The following is a 20,436-nucleotide window of genomic DNA, read 5'->3' as shown; positions in this document are numbered from 1 at the left end:
GTTCCTCCATTGAAATTAAAAGCATCTACTTATTAAACTTTTCGGCCATTTTTCTGGCAAAAATACCAAAAAGGTGTGAGAATTAATTTTGTCGTATATAATATAAAACTAAGTATCTTTGAATTCAGATGAAACAGACAATTTCAATACATCATATTGCACTATGGATAATGATGATAGATGTTTTTCTCAGTTTTCGGACATTATATAGACACCACAAGTAATTAAATAAAGAAACTATTATTTATCAGCAGATTTGGCCACTAATGGCGGCACATTAATACGAAAATGCAAACATTTGTGATTTTACAAGAGACTTCTTGTGTTTTGCAAGCCTTTTCCACATGAGACCGAGCTGCGTATGTTCACTAATAATCACAGTCAAAGAGTTGCAGCATCGGTTCGCCAACCCTCTCTAATGCGGCTCATCTGGACTGTTTGCAAAGTTAAACAAATCCCTCTAAAGGTCAGTTGTAGGCGCAGTTTTGCATCAGCAGAAGTTTTTGTCATCTGTTATCCTGCAGTGTGAACTGCTCCTTAAAGTTTGTAAAAGGAGGGCACAGTTTGCCACCAGTCTCCGCTGTACAGCCTGAAACTCTTTGAGCCGCTCTTCCTGTCAATGATGCAACTCTTTCATTTAGTGGCTCTGTTTTCACGCTTCACTTTTGTTTTACTTTCAGCCGAGGATGCCTGACTTGCAGAGTTTAACCCACTCTTTTTCTTTCATTAGGAGTCTGGGCAGTTCACTCAGTTTTTTTTGTATTTCCTTTATGCTAATATGAATGGTTTGTCTGTGTCTAACTACTTCTCTACCTGTCTGTGTTATCTTGTTTAACCTGTCTGCCTTTGACTCTTTATGTGTGCACCATGTACACTAACTCTACTTCACAAAGTAGTCTTAACCTTGATCTGTCTTTTCTTACTGTCTGCATCTGTCTGTCTGCTTGCCAGCATGCCTGCGTTTACCTGTCTCCCTGTTTTCTATTGTCCTGCCTGTGTGTTTGTTTATGAGTGTTTTTCTACATAAAAAAGGATCCTCTTGAGATTAAGTTTGGTTGAACAAAAACCACCTCTCAAGCAGGTGTCTTTATCTCATGGCCAATGGTTACATAATAATGTTAAAAAACCCGATTGAGAGTGTACCGTGGGTTATATTTTATCACGAGTAGTGAGAGTGAGTTTTGTCTTTGAGGGTGAGACAGGTCAGACATGTCTGTAGTTATGGAAACTAGTGCCTCAGTCTCGTTATATGCCTCTCGATGACTTAGATTTTTGAACAACCATATTCTTTCTGTCGCTTTAATCTTTTCCTCCAGTTTCTTCCTTGGAAACGCTCCCTCTTTCTCTCGTTGTGTCTCGCTGTGTCTCGTAGTTTGACTGTAATACTAATGGCTGTTAATGATTTTAGGGAGATTCAATGTTTCCTCACTGTGTCTACATCTGGACAGTAGAAATACTAGACTATTAATAATTCAGCACCGCTGACTTTAAACTGGTGGGTTTTGACTGGTGGGCTTCTCTGCAACTGATATTTAATATCTGAACTTTGCTGGCTGCTCTTAGGAAGCAGGGAAGCTATAACATCTAGACTAAGTGCCGTGTGTTTGAGAACCATATCTTGTAATAGCAAAATTAAGGTTAAGTCGATTTTTATGAGTCAATGTAACTTCCCTTTTACATTCTGGCACACGCACTTACTCATTACTATAAAGTATGTGGTTTGTAAAGGCTATATTAAAGGATGTAAGGAAGTGTGATATTTTTACATCTTCATATTTAGTGGTTGCCTTACTGGACGGTGTGCTCAGCCCTGTCCCGCTTGCTAACTGTAGACAGTTGGTAATTTTACTGGCTGAAATGACTGCTGTCGCTGGAATATAAACTCATGTTAGCGCCATAAAGTGCTTGAAAACAATTTATCCGACCGACTTTTTAATGTTGCTATCGTTTAAAACTGGAATCTTGTAAAGGGGGTCTTAAAAATGTAAGATTTAACTGTTTTCATAATGCTATCATAGGTACTAAGGAAGTTAGCTGGAAACACTAATGATTGTTGCTTACTTTGGAACAAACAAACACAGTGCTGAGTACATTTCTTAGACTTTGCTCTTTTGTTTTGGAAAGGATAAAAGAACCACAACCCTTTTAATGCAGAGTGGTACTCTCTGGTATCTGGATACATCTTCAATGCCTAGTTACTTATGCCTCAAAAAAATACTGTCAAGGTACAATTGAGGTATTTTAATCCAACTTCCCTTTTACTAGCTGTTCACAGATGTCCGTATTTATAACTGTAAAAGTATTTGGAAAGCCATGCATTAACAAACCTGAGAAAGAAACTAGCACTGACCTTGCAACATGAAGTGTATGAACACAGACTTTGTCCCAGGGCGACCTAACCCTGCTGTGAATTATAAGAGTAAACCTCGAGCTAACATGTACGCCACTAGAAGGTACCTTCGCCTGTGGCCAATTCTTATGTTGGCACAAAGGCTATCCGTTTGCCTTGAGTGAGCAGAGGGAACGTTGCAAATGAAAAGGTCAAATGTGGGTTAAACAAGGGTACAAATCACCCCCTTTAGTTCAAATCCAGCTGTAATGGTACCGGGTTATTTATTTCAGTAACTACGATGGTAATTGGAGCAGACCGAGTGACTTCACACTGAGGGGAAATGGAGCTGAAAATCTGCCTTGATGACCAAAATAAAGGATTTGGACGGAAAAGTGGAAAACAGAGCGGGGGAAAGAAAGAGGGAAAGGAAGGTAGTGGTGGAGGAAGGAAAACAAGGAGACAGAATTGACGGGTGGAGACAGCGAGGGAAAGAAATGAACAAGAGACAACATGGTGAGGAGAGGGAAACAGAAAACGAAATTGACAGAAAAGGGAAGATGGAAAAGAGGTTTGGAGCAATGTGGAGTATAAACTTGAGTAATGGGAAATTAGAGAAGTTTATTGCGTGTTATATTGTTCTGTAATGGACAATTTTTCTTTGGCATGCTGTCATTTGTGTGCGTTCCCAGGCATAAACTCACCCTGGAGTTTGAGCGCTGCCAGTTCAACCAAACACACGAGGAGTGATTGTGTGGAATGTTTTGGGGGTCAACACATTTAGGAAGTTGAGTTTTCTTCAAAATTCATATCTTAGTGATTACATGCCATATGCCTTATGGTGGAGACCACAAATCCACACGCTGAAGTGGCCCCTGTGGGAAGAAGTCGTCTGAAATATCAAAACCATTGAAGAAGAAATAATTCATAGTTAGCACGCTCTCAGCTCATGCTTTGATTGGCTAATTGCTCACTTTCTATGGTTTGTGTTTGCTGTGTCCTCTGTGTATGTGTGTGTGTGAGATTGCTGCCCTCATGTATATGTGTGTGTGTGTGTGTGCCCTTACATGTTTGTAGAAGTCATGTGAGTGGAGCAGGCCTCTCATAACCCTCCATACTGTCCTGAGAAGAATACATGCCTGCATTTAAAGGAATATTTCACCCACAAAATGACTAATTTGCTTATTAATTACTCACCTGGTGTTGAGTGAAGGCAACTTGACTCCACGGCGAACGAAGAATACAAAACTGTAGAGCAGTTGTAACGGATTGAAGGAAATGAGGCAATGCTCAAATTTATACTTATCCCGTCTGTGATTCCTATTTATTTTTTAATTCAGATATAAATTCAGCAAACAACTAGCAGAACTTCTATGGTGGACCCAAGTAAAATGAGGTGTTGTGAGTAAACTCGCATAGTTTATAGTAAAACAATTTGTATTATGACCAATGAAAGAAAATAATGGTTGTTAAGTTTGGGTCAATTGCAGAACCGTGAGTAACAAGTACATTTTGAGTGTTTATGTGTGACTTAAACAGTTTAAAAACAAGCTTTCTTCACAAATTCTAGGTGAGTAAACAAAATGGTCATTTTGTGGGTGATGAATTATTTAACCTGTCCACCTGTCTGTCTGCATGCCTAGCTGTTTGCTTGGTCATGCCTGTCTAGCTGTCTGTCCGCTGTGGTTAATGGTGTCTCTCTGTCAGGTCCCTGTCACTCATCTCTCTCCTCCTTGAGGAGTGATCAAGCTGGCTAACCGAGTACTCATCTCCTGTCTCACCTTTCCCTCTCCTCTGTTTCTCTTTCCCTTTTTTTTATCTCTACAATGCAACGGTGTCTCCTGCTCTCCCTAGTCTTGCCTCAAGGTTAGTACTGCATGCCTATTTTTCTTCTTCCGTCACTGTCGCTCTCTCCTTCATTCTCATACTTCTCGTCCTTGCAATGAGACGCTCTCTAATCTCCTTCGCTCTGTCATGAACTCTGTTTTAAATCATTCTCATCGTGCCTCTCTGTCTTTGAAGGAGACACCTTGACTTTCACTCTGCTCTCTCTCTCACTGCCACATCGCTGCCTCTTTGAAGAGGAAACATTGTTGTTTCTTTCTTCCCCATTATAGTCTTGTCACGATACTCGCACTAAGGTCAAATTTGAGGCTAACAAAGCAAACGAGAAAAATGTTCGTGCAATGTATCGCCATCATTAAGTTGGACAGCTGTGAACTTTTGCTCAGAGTTTTTCTAACTTCTGTTGGTTTTCTGTCTTTGTGGCTTTTTTAGAGAAATCACTCTACATTTTGTTCCTGTCTAACAGTTCAGCCGCTATTTAAAATTTTCAACCAGGGTTTCACAATCTTTTATGGTCTGATCAGGTTGCCAGGCAATCAGTGGCGACTCCAGGAAGTCGCTGCTCCTAGCCAAGTAATAGTCCGGCATACAACCGCCCATAAACTGCATCGTTTTCTTTATTTTGTACACTTTAGAACGGATTAAACGAACAAGATATAACATGTTAATTAGTGAGCTTTACAGGAGCTGGTAGGCAAACGTGTTGACAGAACCAGGCTCGCTGTTTCCTCATTTCCAGTCTTTATGCTAAGCTAGGCTCGCTATGCTAAGTGGCTGCTGGCTGTAGCATCATATCTAACTGATATCTATATAGTATATATACGGTGAATATGGTGAACTATTTATTTAAGTGCATGGCACCAATCATCGTCCATTTCCCAAGATTTAAAATCTCCCTTACTCGTCTTTTTTGACTTTTAAGTATCCCTGTGTGCACTCGGGAGGGGATTCCGTAATGAGATTTCAGCATGCAAAACCCCAAAAAGTCTGAATTTGGTCTTTTTTAACACATGTATCAAAGTCATATTGAAATTCCTCTGACCTACACATTGTGATTGACCACATAATGACCACTTCTCCTCTCTGTTTCCTGCATAAATCTGGTGGTCTGAGTGTTCTGTGCGCTCTGCTCTGCTGTAAAGGTCCCCAGTGCCAGCTGCTTCTTTGCTCTTTCTGTCTTTTTCAACTTCCAGAGCCGCTGCCGTCTTGTCAGCTTTTTCATGGCTGTTGTTTTGTGATTTAACTCTAAAGGGAGAAAGAAACAAAAGACACAAAAGAAAAAGTCAGCATTCCCTTGCTGTCTGGTAGACGACAGAATACTTCTTTTCCTTTTTCTGTCCTTTTTGGTGTTTTTTTTCTCTCTCGCATCTTGTCTTTTTTTTGGGTTGTTTTGATCTTGAGCTAAGGAACTCCTCATCCACTGCCAAATGTCTGACATCAAGGTTTCTGTATCTTAAGAAGGAATTGCACTTTCTTCTCTCTTTCTGTGTGTGTGTGTGTGTGTGTGTGTGTGTGTGTGTGTGTGTGTGTGTGTGTGTGTGTGTGTGTGTGTGTGTGTGAGTGAGATCCCTTTGAGGTCCTCTATGACTCTTAGCATTGAGGTGGTGCAGGGATTTGTCAGCTAATGGGCGACAACAAGCAGGCACACACACACACACACACACGCACGCACACGCACGCACGCACGCACACACACACATGTACGCGTACCTACACCTACACACACACTTTTTTGACTTTCACACTCAAACACACATGCAAGAAAGACTTTAGCTGACAACACTACAGTGGGGATGACTGCTGAGAGTTATCTAATTAAAATACATGCATCCACACCACATTCCCAGTACTGAGGGAAAATGAAAAACAGTTTTTGTTTCCAATTTTATTATTATTATATTATATTTTTAATATACAAATCTACAGTACTGTACATTGTTTCTCTCTTATCCTAATTTACTATGCTTTTGTAGTATTATTATTATTATTAAAACATGTGCTTGTTGCTTCACTTGCTCATTGTTTGAGATCTCACAAACACAGAAAAAAAATCATCCTTTTTTTTTACTTGATATATTCTTTTGACCTTTTTAAAAACTCAATATGTAGATGAAGAAGTTTTGGCAGGAATTGGTAACTCTGCCACAAAATGAGCTTTCACATAAGGTGAAGGTGATAGAATACATAAATGACCATGGAACATTGTTATTTTACCAAATAACGCAATATGTAATGCTTTGCGTGTTAAATGGGTGATGCATTACACACGTTTGCCAAAAAGTAATTGACTGACAAAGAAATACCATCTTGTTTATGTTGTCGTACAATGTGACTTATGTCGTACAATGACGTACAATTACTTATTTTTGGGATCAATAACTTAGACAAACTGAGAAAACGGCAATAACAGAAATCCAAATAGACTCACTTGAGACTTGAGAGGGGTATTCTGCATAGAAAGTGCTATCAACACTTGGGCACCAACGATTAGTCGATAAATCGATCGACATGAAATTAATTAGCAAACATTTGGAAATTGTATTAATTGTCATTTTTCAAACAAAACTGCCAAAACAATTCCAGTTCCAGCTGCTCAATTATGAGGATTTTAGTTATTTTTGTCATACATGATAGTATAGTGAATATATTTGGGGTTTGGATATTTGGTTGACTAAAACAAGCTGTATGAATACATCACCTCAAGCTGTTAGGAATTCTAATAAGCACGTTTCTTGAGTAAATAATCAGATTAATCAATAATGAAAATACTTAATCGTTGCAGTCCTGAAAATTATGTTTAAAAGCAGTTCTTATAGCAAAAAAAAACTATGACTATTAAAGACCCAAGGTTTCCAAAACTCCAAAAAGAACATTATAGTTAAATTGCATGTATTGCATGCACTTTAACACCATATTGTAGGTATTTAGACATCATAATAGCAACCTTCTTATTCTGTTCACTCATCTCCATGATAATCTAAAGTTCAGATCAAAAGACAAACATGAGGCTAAAGAACCGAGTGTCAGTGTTTAATGCTGGAACTTTGTTGTTCTCCATGTAAAACAAAGACACAGCCAAGAGCAACGCAGCTCTCTGTCACATGCTTACACTGTTACTATTATCTAAACACTTTAGTTGTCTGCTTAGTTTTGAGATGTGGATTTATGCATGATTTATTTTCATAAGGACATGTGCTATTAAAGAAGACATTTCATTCTGTCTGCTGCTGTATCTCAGTGTTTTCACAGCTAGTTTCCAGTAATCCACACAGAGGAAGTTTGCAAACACACACATGGGTATTAGTTGCCTTACCTCCTTATTTACCTCACATTTGCTCACTCTATCTTCCTCTTTTCTACATTCATCCTGCAAACTACAACACACGTATTTATTTCTTTATTCCTCCAAAATGCCCTCCTTGTACTGTACCTTTTTCTTCCGCACCGGCAGAGGGCAAGATTATCATATTTTTGATCTATTTTCTCTTTTTTATGTTTTATAGTCTTTATGGGCTTAGTAAACCAAACCAATATTTCCTGTATTTTCAAGGGAAATACTGAATTCCGAATGGTTAAAAGGAAATCCTTGATGTTAATGTTGGGTGAACTATGTGCAGTAAACATACATGAGGCCCCCGAGCATTTCTGATCAAATATTTATACAGGACTCCAAATGTAATATTAATACTACCTTAATGTGGGTCCCTGAATATCAGCAGCATGCTAATGAGGGAGGCTGAAAAGTTTTTACTTTGGAGACTTTGAGGTTTTCTGAAGTTTATGAGATTGTGTGTGTTTTTTCATTTTTACTGCCAGTTGCCAGCACTATCCACTGTTTTTCCACAGCTTTAAGTTTTAATGAAGGCTATTCTATGTTTGTACATTTCTGTATGTGTGTGTGTGTGTGTGTGTGTGTGTGTGTGTGTGTGTGTGTGTGTGTGTGTGTGTGTGTGTGTGTGTGTGTGTGTGTGTGTGCGTGTGTTTATTTATAGCATATGTTTGTGTGTGTGTGTCAGTATATTAGGGTATTTTTGAGGTTTTGCAAACTTTAGGAAGTTCAAAGTGCTGTCAACAAGTCTGTTAGTGTTTGTGTTTGTGTCAGCATGTGTTTTCACTATGTGCCACAATGTTTGCATGTGTGTTTTACTGTGCAAATGTTGGAAACGACGCTGTTGAACGCATGTTGCTATGTTACGTGCAGTGTCACGCACAACTGTGTGTGCACTTCAAATATTTGTGTGTGGTCCGACTGAGAGACTCTTAATACAAAGCAGGTTGTGTTTGGAACAGTTGACAGCACCGACCATGTGTGCGTGTGCCTCACACTATCAGCATAGTTTTGGTAAATGTGTGCACTCCCATGGTGTGCCAGTGAGTGTATGGTTGTGTATGTGTGTGCTATGTGTGTGTGTGTTCAGATGGGGTTTTGCTGCACATTTGTATGTCGTGTTTACAGCGTCGTGGGTAAAGCAAACTCTCCTGTGATCCCGCCTCCTCCAGCGGTTTGAAGCAGTTGTTGAAAGCGATTTCAAAGGAAGTATTTTACATATTAAAACAGCTTCAAATGGCACTTTGCCGCCACTAAGCCGAGCCATCAAGTTCACCGAGCAACTTTAGCTCCTTAAAGCAGCAAGAGTCATGAAAGTGTTTATTTAATTAAACATGTGTAGAGCCTCAACTGCAATTTTTAAAACACTATTCCTATCACATATGCTTCGTTGATTAGGATAGAGATGAAAGAAAAGGACTGGGCTGACATGTGATGTATGCCATACAGTAGAATTCAAACCCATATCATAACTTCACAGTTACATAATTATATAGAAATGTTCTACTTCCTCCTACCTTTTCCACAACTCTACCAGACCCGTTGGTTTTTAATTTAAAGCAAGCCCACAGGCTTGGCTTTAAAATATAGTCAACATCCAACAACAAGATATTATTATATATATATATAACAAGATATTAATGCATGAGAAGATAGATCAGGATGGGGGAAATATGCATAATACATGTAGAATATATCCATTTGATATAATTATGCACCAATAAACATGGCTTTGGTAAGGCCTTTGAACAAACACACACATACACACACAGGATAGATATGTGATTCTAATGCGGTGCTTTTATTTTTCTAAATTCAACTTAATAAATTAGTGAAAATTCACTGACATCACATATAATGACGAAGATGAAATTACACTTATGATTAAAAATGTCATAGTGCACAATAAGAACGTTTTTAATTTACTATTAGTAAGTAATTAATATTATGCATATCATATATCAAATAATATGGGATGTGCAGACATTGTTATAACCTGTCATCTATTGCTTTACTTCTAAAAAAGACACTTCCCTTCAGCATCACAGATGTTTAATGGCATGTTACAATAGATCCATATGCATGTGGTAAACACTCAATCGGGCAAACACAAAAAGTTGTTGCAGTAGCCTTCGTTCCATGGTTTATTTTTTTAGAGGAGAAGAAGAAGAGGGAAAGTAAAGCACATGAGATGGAAGTGACAAAAGAGGGAGTGGAAGGAATCAGGGAGAGGAAAGGAGAGAGGAAATGGTCCATGGTCTGATGAAAATATTTCAACCAGAGGAAAGAGTAATGTTGCATTTGGAGAGGGAGTGAGTGTGGAGAAAACTGAGAGGAAAAGGGAGCAGTGAGGCGAAGTACATTTGTCCTCGTACATTGGTCCGATGCAAATAAAGGATTGCTTTTCACGCAAATGAATATAATGCAACATGCAAAAGAAGACAAAATAGGGTCAAATACATGGAGTGAAAGATCACCGTGAGCAGGACAATTCTAATGAGAGGAGGAGGAGCAACTCGCTGTGGTCCGATGCAAATAGTTCCCGACAGTTACCCGTGCAAATGATCTGCGTGGTGAAAGTTGATACGGCAAGCAGGTGGGGTTTGAGCAAAACGAGTGTTTAGCATTAGCAAAAAAGGAAAGAGAGTAAGTGGGAACTGAGTGTTGAGTCAATAGGAAACATTGCAATCGAAAAGTCTATTCCACATGCACATATACTCACATACATGCAGTAAATGTGGCATGAAGGGGGGAAACCTCAGAGAGCTAACCAGATGGTTCAAGCTTCCTGGAAATCCTCCAATAGGAACATTCCTGCCTGTTTATGACCTGTTGCACGCACACGCGGGGCTTAGTGCGCACAATTGCTACCAAATATTCAAATTCATCGCACTTTCAGGTTGCAAACTGAAATCAGGACGGATCAAAGGAAGACAACAACACCATAATGAGTCCGACTGCATGCTTACTTCATCTGGTTTCCTGTTTCGCATTCGAACCACATTTGGATGTGATAATGACGCAATATGGTCCTCATGCCTTTAAAATGCACGCAGAAACAATCAAAGTAAAAGCAACACGCTTAGACAGGCAGCCGAACACATTGATTATTATTCTGTGAGCTGTGAACGCCCAGGTGCTGCGGAACAGTTTTGGCCCCAGATTTCTTCCAGCTTCCCAGGTTTCTCTGGATGGTTTTGAATTGGGCCCCCTGGACCTTTTAGCAAACCCATACGAGATTTTATGTTACCATCCTGTGCCAATATCATTTTTCAACTTTTCTGGCATTGATACTGATGCAAAAACCATTTGATGGATTACTCCCATTATGTTAGGTTAGTTTAGCAGATAGTTTATGGCTTAGATAGACAGGAAAGATGAAAGAGAGGGGGGTGTTATGAAATATTTGGACGCTACAATATACACATCACTCGAGATGTAAACAAATAAACATTATATTCTTATGGCTTCAGAGAGAAGATTGCACTCAAAGGATTAAAGCAGGGGAAATAAAACAAATGAAACAGACCCCTACAAATGAATCGTAGGAGTGCAAATGCATGGATTTAAACTCAGAACTTTATAGCGTACAGGCAAAGGTCAGAGGTCATGCCGAAGATTGGAACCTGTTTACACCTTAGGAAACAAAATGTGCAGAGTGCGTCTCGTAAAAAATGATTTCCCACGAGTGCACATGCTCTGCTGCTGGTGTGACAGAGTTTGCCATGGATTCCCATCACTGGAGGTCAGCCCTTTTGCTGGCAGCTGCAGCGATGGAAGTGAAGAAAATGGATTTATCTACGAGCCTGTAAAAAGTTATGCTAACAGGATTGCGCTCACATGCATAAACATTTGCGCGTAGCAGACATTTAAAGAATGCAAACATACTCACAGACTTAAATAGTGTGAAAATAATGTCTTTTATGGCGTTTAGTCTAATGCGAGTCAGCAGTTTTGTTTTGTCTCACAAGTGTCTTTGTTGGCGATGCGCCGGTATGTGTGCATGCTTACACATTCATCCTTTGTGTTTGACTTATCTTTCACCGTGTCATGATTCAGAAGACGTTGTTAAACCTTGCTGGCTTTCGCTTGGGTTAGTCCACATCTGTGCGTGTGTGTGTGTGAAAGGTATGAAAGGTCCTGATCAAGTCAAGCTGCTGTGATAGCTGATAGGTCTGTGACAGAGCCACAAGGGCTTCCAGACAGCTTAAACAGGGATTAAACCCTTTCTCCTTCTCCCAACCCGGCTGCTCCCATGAGGAATCTCCTTCAGTCCCCAGATGATGATTTAGACTCTGCTTCCCGACACCCTGTAATCCCTCTGTGAAAATACTTCCCACTCCGGAAAAATCTTAAATGTCATTTAGTCGTCGATTCGTAGCTTTTTATTGAATTCCTTTACTGATCTCCGCATTATATTGGCCCAAAGGGGTTTCATTAAGGCATTATATGGCCTAGAATAGCTCATCAGAGTGTCTTGTTGTTTCATCATAATGGCAGTAACAGACCTGAATGCGTTTGGTGGGAAACGGTTCAACTTTACACATGATATATATCAGCTGCACTCGTGTGTCCTGGCTGCCAGCATTGTGAATGCAGTTCAGTTTGGTGGTTGCTGTCGTGTTTATTTGTGTGTAAACTTGAGCGGTCTGGATGACAGATTTCTGAAGTCAGAGATGGTGTTTATTGCTGTTAAAGCGGGTACTTCTCACGGCTCCTCCAGTTGTTTTTTTTGTTTTGTTTGATGTAATATCAACGTAACAATTCTTTAATGTGATATCAGATTAGGAATAGCTAAATGTATTCATTTAGCACTGTGGCTAAATTAATAGAGGCGAATGTCTACATTTTCTTTGAAGCGCTTACTTTTAGATTGCAGTTTTTTACGTGAAGACAACATGAATTAGAAACACTCTTCGAGGTGTTCATGTTAAACGATTACATTTTTCAATCCACTTTCTTATGTTGAATGTTTGTGGTCGTAATGCTTGTGATTCAAAATCACTGGAGCTACAATCAAGCTATTGCCAGTGTGTTTTATAGACATACAGAAATCTAATCTGTAACAAAAGGTGTGAAATATTCAAAACTACTGTCTATAGTGGATGCATTGACGTTGTATTTTGACTTTGACGTGTGCAGGCAGATGAAGGATCAGTCGAAGAAGGTGGCCAACCTGAAACACAAGGAGCAGATCGAGAAGAGCAGGAACGCCCAGCTGATGGAGGACGCCAGGAAGAGAGAGGACAATCTGAATGAAAGCTCCCTGCAGATAAAGGTATGGAGGAAGATGAGGAGGAAGCTGGGAGTGAAAGGAGAGTGATGGGGAAGAGGGTGAAAAAGTGAGACAGAAAAAGTTTCTCTCCTTCTCTCCGTCCTACCTTGAATATGTTCTGCTCTCACAACAATGCTTCATCACAAGGTGACAATTGTGACAGCGAGCAGCCTGAGGCAATGTCAAACACGGGCTCTCTCTCTCACACACTGCAGCTCTCGCTCAGAGAGAGCGTGCAGGGTTGGGGGGTAACTGAAGAGGATGAGTGACAGGGAGAGCAGATGGAAGATGGTGGGTAAAGGAAAAGAGGAAATACAAAAATGGTCGGAGAAGGGAAGGGGAGGAAGGAGGTGAGGGAGAGAGGTGATTGGAGGGGGAATAAGGGACACACACTAAACGATGTAGTGAATGCTGTAGGTTTGAAATGCTTGTGAGAGCATTAATCTCCTAATTGTCTGCTGAGGTGTCAAGTGACCACAAGTGTGAGGTGATGACTTGGACTCGTGACTCGGTTGTGCTCGTAATTCTTCACTGGCTTTTATTTCACCTTTTCCCTTCAACTCCCTTTCTTTTTTTAATTTTTCCTCGTCCAACCTCCTCCCTCTCCTCTTCCAGTAATCGTTAACCTCAGTGGCTTCTCTGATTAGTGGCAGATGAAGACACTCTTTCTGTGCGTGGGTGTCTGTTCGTGCGAAGAAGCGCCCTCAAGCGATGACTGATCTTTGGTTTAAGGAGTTTGGTAGTTGTCATTTATGTGTGTTTATGTGTGTGTGTGTGTGTGTGTGTGTGTGTGTGTGTGTGTCAATTGTAAGCCATCGTGCGTTGCCTGACCAGCACTGAAGACTGTAAATGGAATGTGAGTGTAATTCAGACCGTAAATTGAATTCAATACAAGAAGAGGACTTAATCTAATTAAGATCCATCTCAGTCTGCATAGTTAGACATCAAGTAAGGTTGGATCTGAAGCAGGATTCAGATATCCTGGAGGTTTGTTTCATCACCACTGTAAATGCCTCGTCCTCTCTCTGCTGCTTCGTCTCCATCAGGTATTCATTCAACTCTAATTTAAGTAGGAAGCCTGACAAGAGGGAAAAAAAGATTTTTATAGGAAGTTCATGTAGTCATTTTTACTTAGAAACAGCATCGTGTGTGATTGAGAATCCCTGAGAGTCCTCTGAGGCAGATTGAGATCAGACTGTCTAATTTGTGAGTCTTTTGCAGCTCTTTCCAGTTTTCTGAGAGCAATAAACTGGAATGAGGAGTGTCCAAGGTTTTAACCTTTTGGACAGGTTCAGCAGGATTTGATAGGGAAAGCTGCTGTAACGGAAAACTGATCAATCAGATATAAAGGATGTCAGATCAAAGGTTTACTGTATCTGAGCAAGTCAATTGATTTTCTGGCTAGTGGAGTCTTAAATGAAAAGCTTCACTAAAAAAGTATGATTTGACCCCATGCTATGATATATTATATATTAAAAGTATCAAGGGCTACAATTAACAACTGTGCCTGCTCTATGAAAGGTCAGAAAATAGTGAAAAAAAAATTATATAGCTTGTTTTATTAAACCAAACAGTTCCAATATAATGACTTTGCAATGATATAAAGCAAACAAATCCTGACATTTGAGAAGCTGGAACCATCGAATGCTTGACATTTTTACCTATGTTAGCAGCTCTAGGGATGGACCATGGATGTCCACCACTTCAGTCCAGACTGAAAACTTTGTACAGACATTTTTGATTTTTGGATGCATTGGCATAAAAGTTTGACATTTATGTTCTCCTGAATTGTAATAACAATATTTCTTTATCTTACGACAACGTCAGGTTAAATCTGTCCAACGCTTTGGTTTCTTACCAAATGCCTGCAAAGTAATAAAATGACTATCATAACATGCTGACCTTGGTCAGAGCTGCTAGCATGGCTTGTCTCAGCACTGCAACAGTTTATGCTCTCCTGACATTGCATACTTTATCTCTGTAGGACTCCCTCCGTCTGAAGGAGGAGCGCATTGAGGAGCTGGAGGAGGCGCTGAGGGAAAGCGTTCAGATCACCGCGGAGAGGGAGGTGGTGCTCGCCCAGGAGGAGCAGGGGCGCACACACTCCGAGAAACAGGTACCGGCTCTCAAACACGTCGCTGCATGTCTGAGGAGAGTCCTTACCCCAAACCAGTAAATGTGTGACCCCACCCTTTCCTCAAACTTAAACCCTGTTAGTAACTTGTTTGGTTCACGTAGTACACACTTACTCACTTTTCTGTCTTTCTGGGACATTTAACTATGCATAAAAACACACACACACACACACACACACACACACACACACACACACACATCTTTGGGCAACATAGAAACTCTTTCTGACATAGCTAAACATTGCTATACCAATAGTGGCTAATGGCAGCGGCAACGCATATGCCCTGTGCCAACTGAGCTCATTCAGGTGTGGCTGTGTGTGTGTGTGTGTGTGTGTGTGTGTGTGTGTGTGTGTGTTTGCCCAGTCCTCACTCCTCATTTGCGGGAGAGGTAAATACATCTCTATTTAAAGAACAGCTTGTATTTTGTCTGCTTCAGCCAGAGCTCACAAACAGCTATTTCTTAAATGGAGCGCAGGCTCCGAACCACTCCAATTTGTAATCGTTTTTTTTTTATCTATATTGAGACAGTAGGAAAGCTAGTGGTGTTAAGGGAGGCTCAGAAGGGAAGGGTTTAGTGGACTCAACCTCAGACCAGTTTGGGAGTGTGTGTGTGTGTGTGTGTGTGTGGGTGTGTTGCTCCCCCGGGTACCAGTGACTTAACGAGGCCATAGAGATGGGAAATGTTCCTCGGAGCCTGGATAGGTTTTGACAAGTGGGGGAAAAAAAGGCGTGGGCTGTAAGGATGAAAACTGCCCTGAGAAAACATGGCCCGCTGTAGCTGTTGGCAAAATGGCAGGACTCCATTGTTATTACTGCCTCTAAATGTTGGCCGTCCTCTCTGGCCTTTACTTACCAGGCTACTTCTGGACAGACACATAAAGACAGGCATGCAAACATACGTTTTACTGCTCACACCCTCAGCCATGGCTAATGTTCGCGAGTGCCACAGCAAAATGAGTTCCAGACAGACAGATGTTAGGAAGACCGACCTCGAGCAAAGAGAAGCAGATGGATGCAGGAAAATGATGGACAGATGGAGGCAGATAGTTAATTATGATCTCTTAACAAAGATGTAACACGGCTTATAAAACATGTGCGAACCTGCGACAGCTCGAACTCACAGAACTTTATTTCAAATTCCAGTCAAGATCCTGAAGTTTCAAAGGTGCCACAGGAAATCATGTTTAAAATGATGCAAACGACAGCTTGGATTTCTCTTTTGAGGTAATGATGCAACCAAAAAGCAATAGCATTTTGGTGGTGGATATTTGACCCTAGGAATTTTATGCAGCTGTAATGATGGGTTTGAACAAGCAGATACCAAATATGTGTATATGGTATCATTAGGCAGGTCAACCAGAGTCACATGCTTTTATATAGTTCATCAAATTAAACAAAGAAATATGTGTTTGTACAGTATATCAATGAGGAAAAATACACACGAGACAACGACAAGGGGAAGAATAGGGATCTTGAAACAAACTTTCTGTCGTGTTTGGTTTACTTTGCTGTTGAGTTTTGCTGACACATCCATCCAACCTGTCACTTTTCTGACATTGTAGCTCAATAATAACGTCACGCTGACTTCCTCCTTTGCTACTGATGAACAAAGCCGCCAAAGGGCTTTGTTACTTTTACATAAACATGTTTTTTTTTGCGGCATTTTCTGAAAATGTCATTTATTGGGAGGATAGAAGAGTCTCATGTCGCCAGTTTACTGTGCAGTGACCTGTCTGGGGGTCCAGGAACCATTTCAGGAACCTCACCTGCATTTACACTATACGAGCATAGGTTCTAAATTGAGTTCTTTGGCCGTATTTTCCGGTGCCAGTAAAGTTCCTGCCCAGGGGATAGTACTTTCTGATGGACAATGAAGTCTCTGGGAAGACTTGTCTGCAGCTGAGTTCACACAGGAAAGAACCGGTTTCCACTGATATCAAACTGTTGTGGTTCGGCTTCAAGATTACTCTTGATTGCGCTATTTGTTACATTATTGTTTTGTAGCCTATTAAAGCCGAACTAGACAAGCGTGAAACACTCAGAAGATTGGATTGGAGACGAGCAGTCTCCTTTTCCACCTCTGCAGGTCTCCTTTGCATCATTTCATTAGATAGCCAGTAACTACAAAGAACAACATGATGAGCCTGTGTTGTTGTTTCCGCATCAAAAATGCTGCTGTCATCATTTTTTAATCCATTATCAGACTAATTTGCCTAATCCTCATGGTTCTTCAGACCCAGTGGGAAGGTAAACAGAAATGTGCCAAAGGGACTTTTAGTTCCTGAGTTTAGTTCCTGTGGTTCTATAGTTCCTGGAGCAATTTGTTCAAAAAAGCTGATCCAGTCGTAAACTATGGGTAAATTACAATTCCACACAACAAAGACGAAGAGACGATCAAACAGACCCAAGGCTTTGTGTTTTCACAATAGGAACGATTAGAACAAGAAAAAGAAAGATGGAAAAATCCCATCCAACATGTTTTCCCTTCTAAAGTCGATTTAATTTGCTTCCAGTAATTGTGCCAAGGTTTCAAATTGAATTTGGCATTTCATTTGGTATTTATTTTGAAATACTTCAAAAGGATACAGTGGCAGCTTTAATTAGACAAAATAGCGACATTCAGGCCAGGGCAGGGTGCTGGAGAGCGTCCTCGTGTTAAAATGCTTTAGTGGAGGAGGAAGGAGTAGAAACCTCAGCGTGTGGTGGACGACTGTAGATGGCAGCCAAACACTCAGTGCAGCCCTCACCCAACATCAACAACACTAACTCAGCCTTTCAGCGCATGCACACATGCACATGTGTGCACGTGGTACTAACAGACAGGATAGTAATAGACAAGACGGCGCTCCACGTACATACACATATTATCATGAACACACGCACAAAAAATGGCGGAAAGAAGTGCTAACTGCTATTTAAACAGCAGCACAACATAACATTCAGCAGGAGCCAGATGGACGCGACTTTGGTTTTCACTAACTGGAAACGTGTCTCTATATACACGAGTAAATTGTAAATAAATATTTTTGTGTTCCCGTTTTAAGACTGCGTCACTGCAATTACTCTTTCACATAATGATTTATAAAACGATGACAGGGGGGGGGTGGACAATTTCCTCCCTTAATGAGGACGGCCTGTTCAAAGGCACACACATTGCTTATTATAGCATTGGCACACACACGTACACACACAGGTTGTCAATACACGGCTGCATATTAAGGTGTGTGTGTGTGTGTGTGTGTGTGTGTGTGTGCGTGTGTGTGTGTGTGTGTGCGTGTGTGTGTGTGTGTGTGTGTGAGAGAGGGACTGTCCGATGGATAGGGTTTGCCCAGCAAAATTGGTTGACCACGACCACATGAAAATATACTAAACCTTTTCTGCTAGACATGAGTCACTACCGTGTGTGTGATCGCTGCAGAAAGGTGTGTGCGTGTGTGTGTGTGTGTGTGTGTGTGTGTGTCTGCGACAGAAAAATGAGTCAACAGTATGACACACTCCCATCTGTCTCTTCAGAGACCAAAATAAAGACAGACGTCCTCTTCTCCAGCTTTTCATTAACCAGGCAATTTTAATTCTTGAACTCAATGACCTTCGTCTTCCTTTCATCCTCGTAAAATAAAGTTAAAATCACGATCACGCACAGACACATTCAGAAGACTGAAGGGGTTGCTGTCCTCCTCCCCTCCAGCTCCTTCTCTTCCAGCCGGGCCTTGTCACTCCTCACCCTTCCCTGTATCCCTCCATCCCTTCATCCTTCAATCTCTACATCTCTGATGTCGGCCAAAGGCCGTTCTTTCCTCCTTTCCCTCTATGTCTTCCTTTCTCTGTCCTTATTGTAGTCTCCTCTCCTCTCTCCTCCTCTTCTCCTCTCCTCATGTCTTGTCTAAATTGCATTTTTAACGCTACCCATGTTTCTGACTGTTCAGTATTTTTGCGCTCTGTCGGCACTTTCCTTTATCTGCTTATCTCTCTTTCATGTTCTTAGCATTTGTTCGACTTTGCTTTCTCTATCATGTCTGGTCACTTGGCCCTTTTACAACTTTTCTCTTTGTCCTCTCCTCTTCTCTGCTTTTCCTTATACATCCTTATCCCCTTTGTTTATGCCCTATTTGCCTCTTCATTTTGTCCTCTATTACATGTCTCTCCTACATCCATACTCTCCCTCCTTCACTCTGCCTATATCCTTTCTGTACTATCCTATGTCCAACTTGTGTCATTCTCCGCGCTCATTTTCTTTCCCCCTCACTCTTATATTTCTGTCTCATACTCTCTCCCCCATTTTGTATCCCTTTTTTCTCCTCCCTCACTGTCACCATCCCCTTCCCTTTCTCTGTTTCTTCTCTCTCTCTTTGCTCTTTTTTGTATGCAGCTCTCTCACATTCCAATGCATGAGTTCACCACAGCCGGCTTTAGGTGGTCAAAGGTAACAAAACAATCCTCACTCACCAGTGCTTCACTGTACATTTTCACGATTCATTCATGCCTTTACTATTCAGCGTTTTTTCCTTGCACACATTTTTCACATTTTACTTTTAATGAACGGCGGCATGGGACACAAATCATAATTTACTGCCGCTGTTACTTTTCAGGTGTTGGCCAGTAAACTGGTACAGCTATTGTGGAAAGTGAACAAAAATGTTCTTCACTGATGTGTTTGCTCCTTCATGCATTCATTAATCCATCCATTCATGCATTAATCAGTTATGTACACAGTAACCAGAAGAGTCTTATTCTAGCAATGACTGAAAAATGTCATATTATTTGTCTATTTCTCATTCTCATTTTCCATCTCTCATCAGCCTCATGTTCTTTTTCTGAACGGAGTGAAAAAAAACTATAAATGTATAACACTATGAGTTTAGATAGCAACAGAGAAAGGCAGTAAGCTCCACTCTACTGTAGCGCCTTGAAAGGCCCAGAGTGATAGAAGAAAGAGGAGAATCACTATAGTGGCGACGTAAAGCCATCGTCTTAAGTCCTGAGTTTGTATTAAAAATAAATGAATTTTTGTGATGTTCCTTCTCTTTCGGTCTGAATATTCTTCTGTCTTTAGTCTGTCGCTCGAGCTCTCCTTTCTTTCTACTTCAACACTTCAGAGAAACAGGGAGTTTATAACTGGACAAGAGAGAAAGAAAAGAGAAAATGTGTGTGTGTGTGTGTGTGTGTGTGTGTGTGTGTGTGTGTGTGTGTGTGTGTGTGTGTGTGTGTGTGTGTGTGCTCCATTGGTGGCATGCCAGGTCGTCCCCATGCTGTGAGACCTCGTCACTTCGACCTCACAGACATTAAACTGACAATCTGATATACACCCAGAGAGAGACATCGATAAAATCTATAAGAGAAGAAAATGAGAAACAACATACAGAGAGAAAAGAGACACAGAGAAGGAAAAAAATGACACGTTTGATGTTCTGCAATCGAGCATCTCATGTATTAACAGAGAAATTATTAAATCATTTCAAAAGCACAGTAACTGTCAGATGCACACGCAGAGACAGACAGAGAGAGGAAGAGACGACACATA

The 20,436-nt window shown here is 40.7% G+C and overlaps 1 protein-coding gene across 1 annotated transcript in view; it reads left to right on the top strand.

Annotated features, from left to right (window-relative positions):
- The window catches only part of LOC306752525 (ELKS/Rab6-interacting/CAST family member 1-like), a gene marked incomplete at both ends in the record, with an annotated part of 135,456 nt that overhangs the window by 31,309 nt on the left and 83,711 nt on the right, over window positions 1-20,436 (top strand). Inside the window, 3 exons of the mRNA XM_079236291.1 lie at window positions 12,645-12,780; window positions 14,762-14,893; window positions 19,285-19,338. Coding sequence (XP_079092417.1) covers window positions 12,645-12,780; window positions 14,762-14,893; window positions 19,285-19,338 — 322 coding nt within the window. The remainder of the gene's footprint in view (window positions 1-12,644; window positions 12,781-14,761; window positions 14,894-19,284; window positions 19,339-20,436) is intronic.

The sequence above is a fragment of the Taurulus bubalis genome, assembly GCF_910589615.1.
Source record: "Taurulus bubalis genome assembly, chromosome: 20".
NCBI classification, from domain to species: domain Eukaryota; kingdom Metazoa; phylum Chordata; class Actinopteri; order Perciformes; family Cottidae; genus Taurulus; species Taurulus bubalis.
This window is presented reverse-complemented; position numbering and strand designations above follow the sequence as displayed.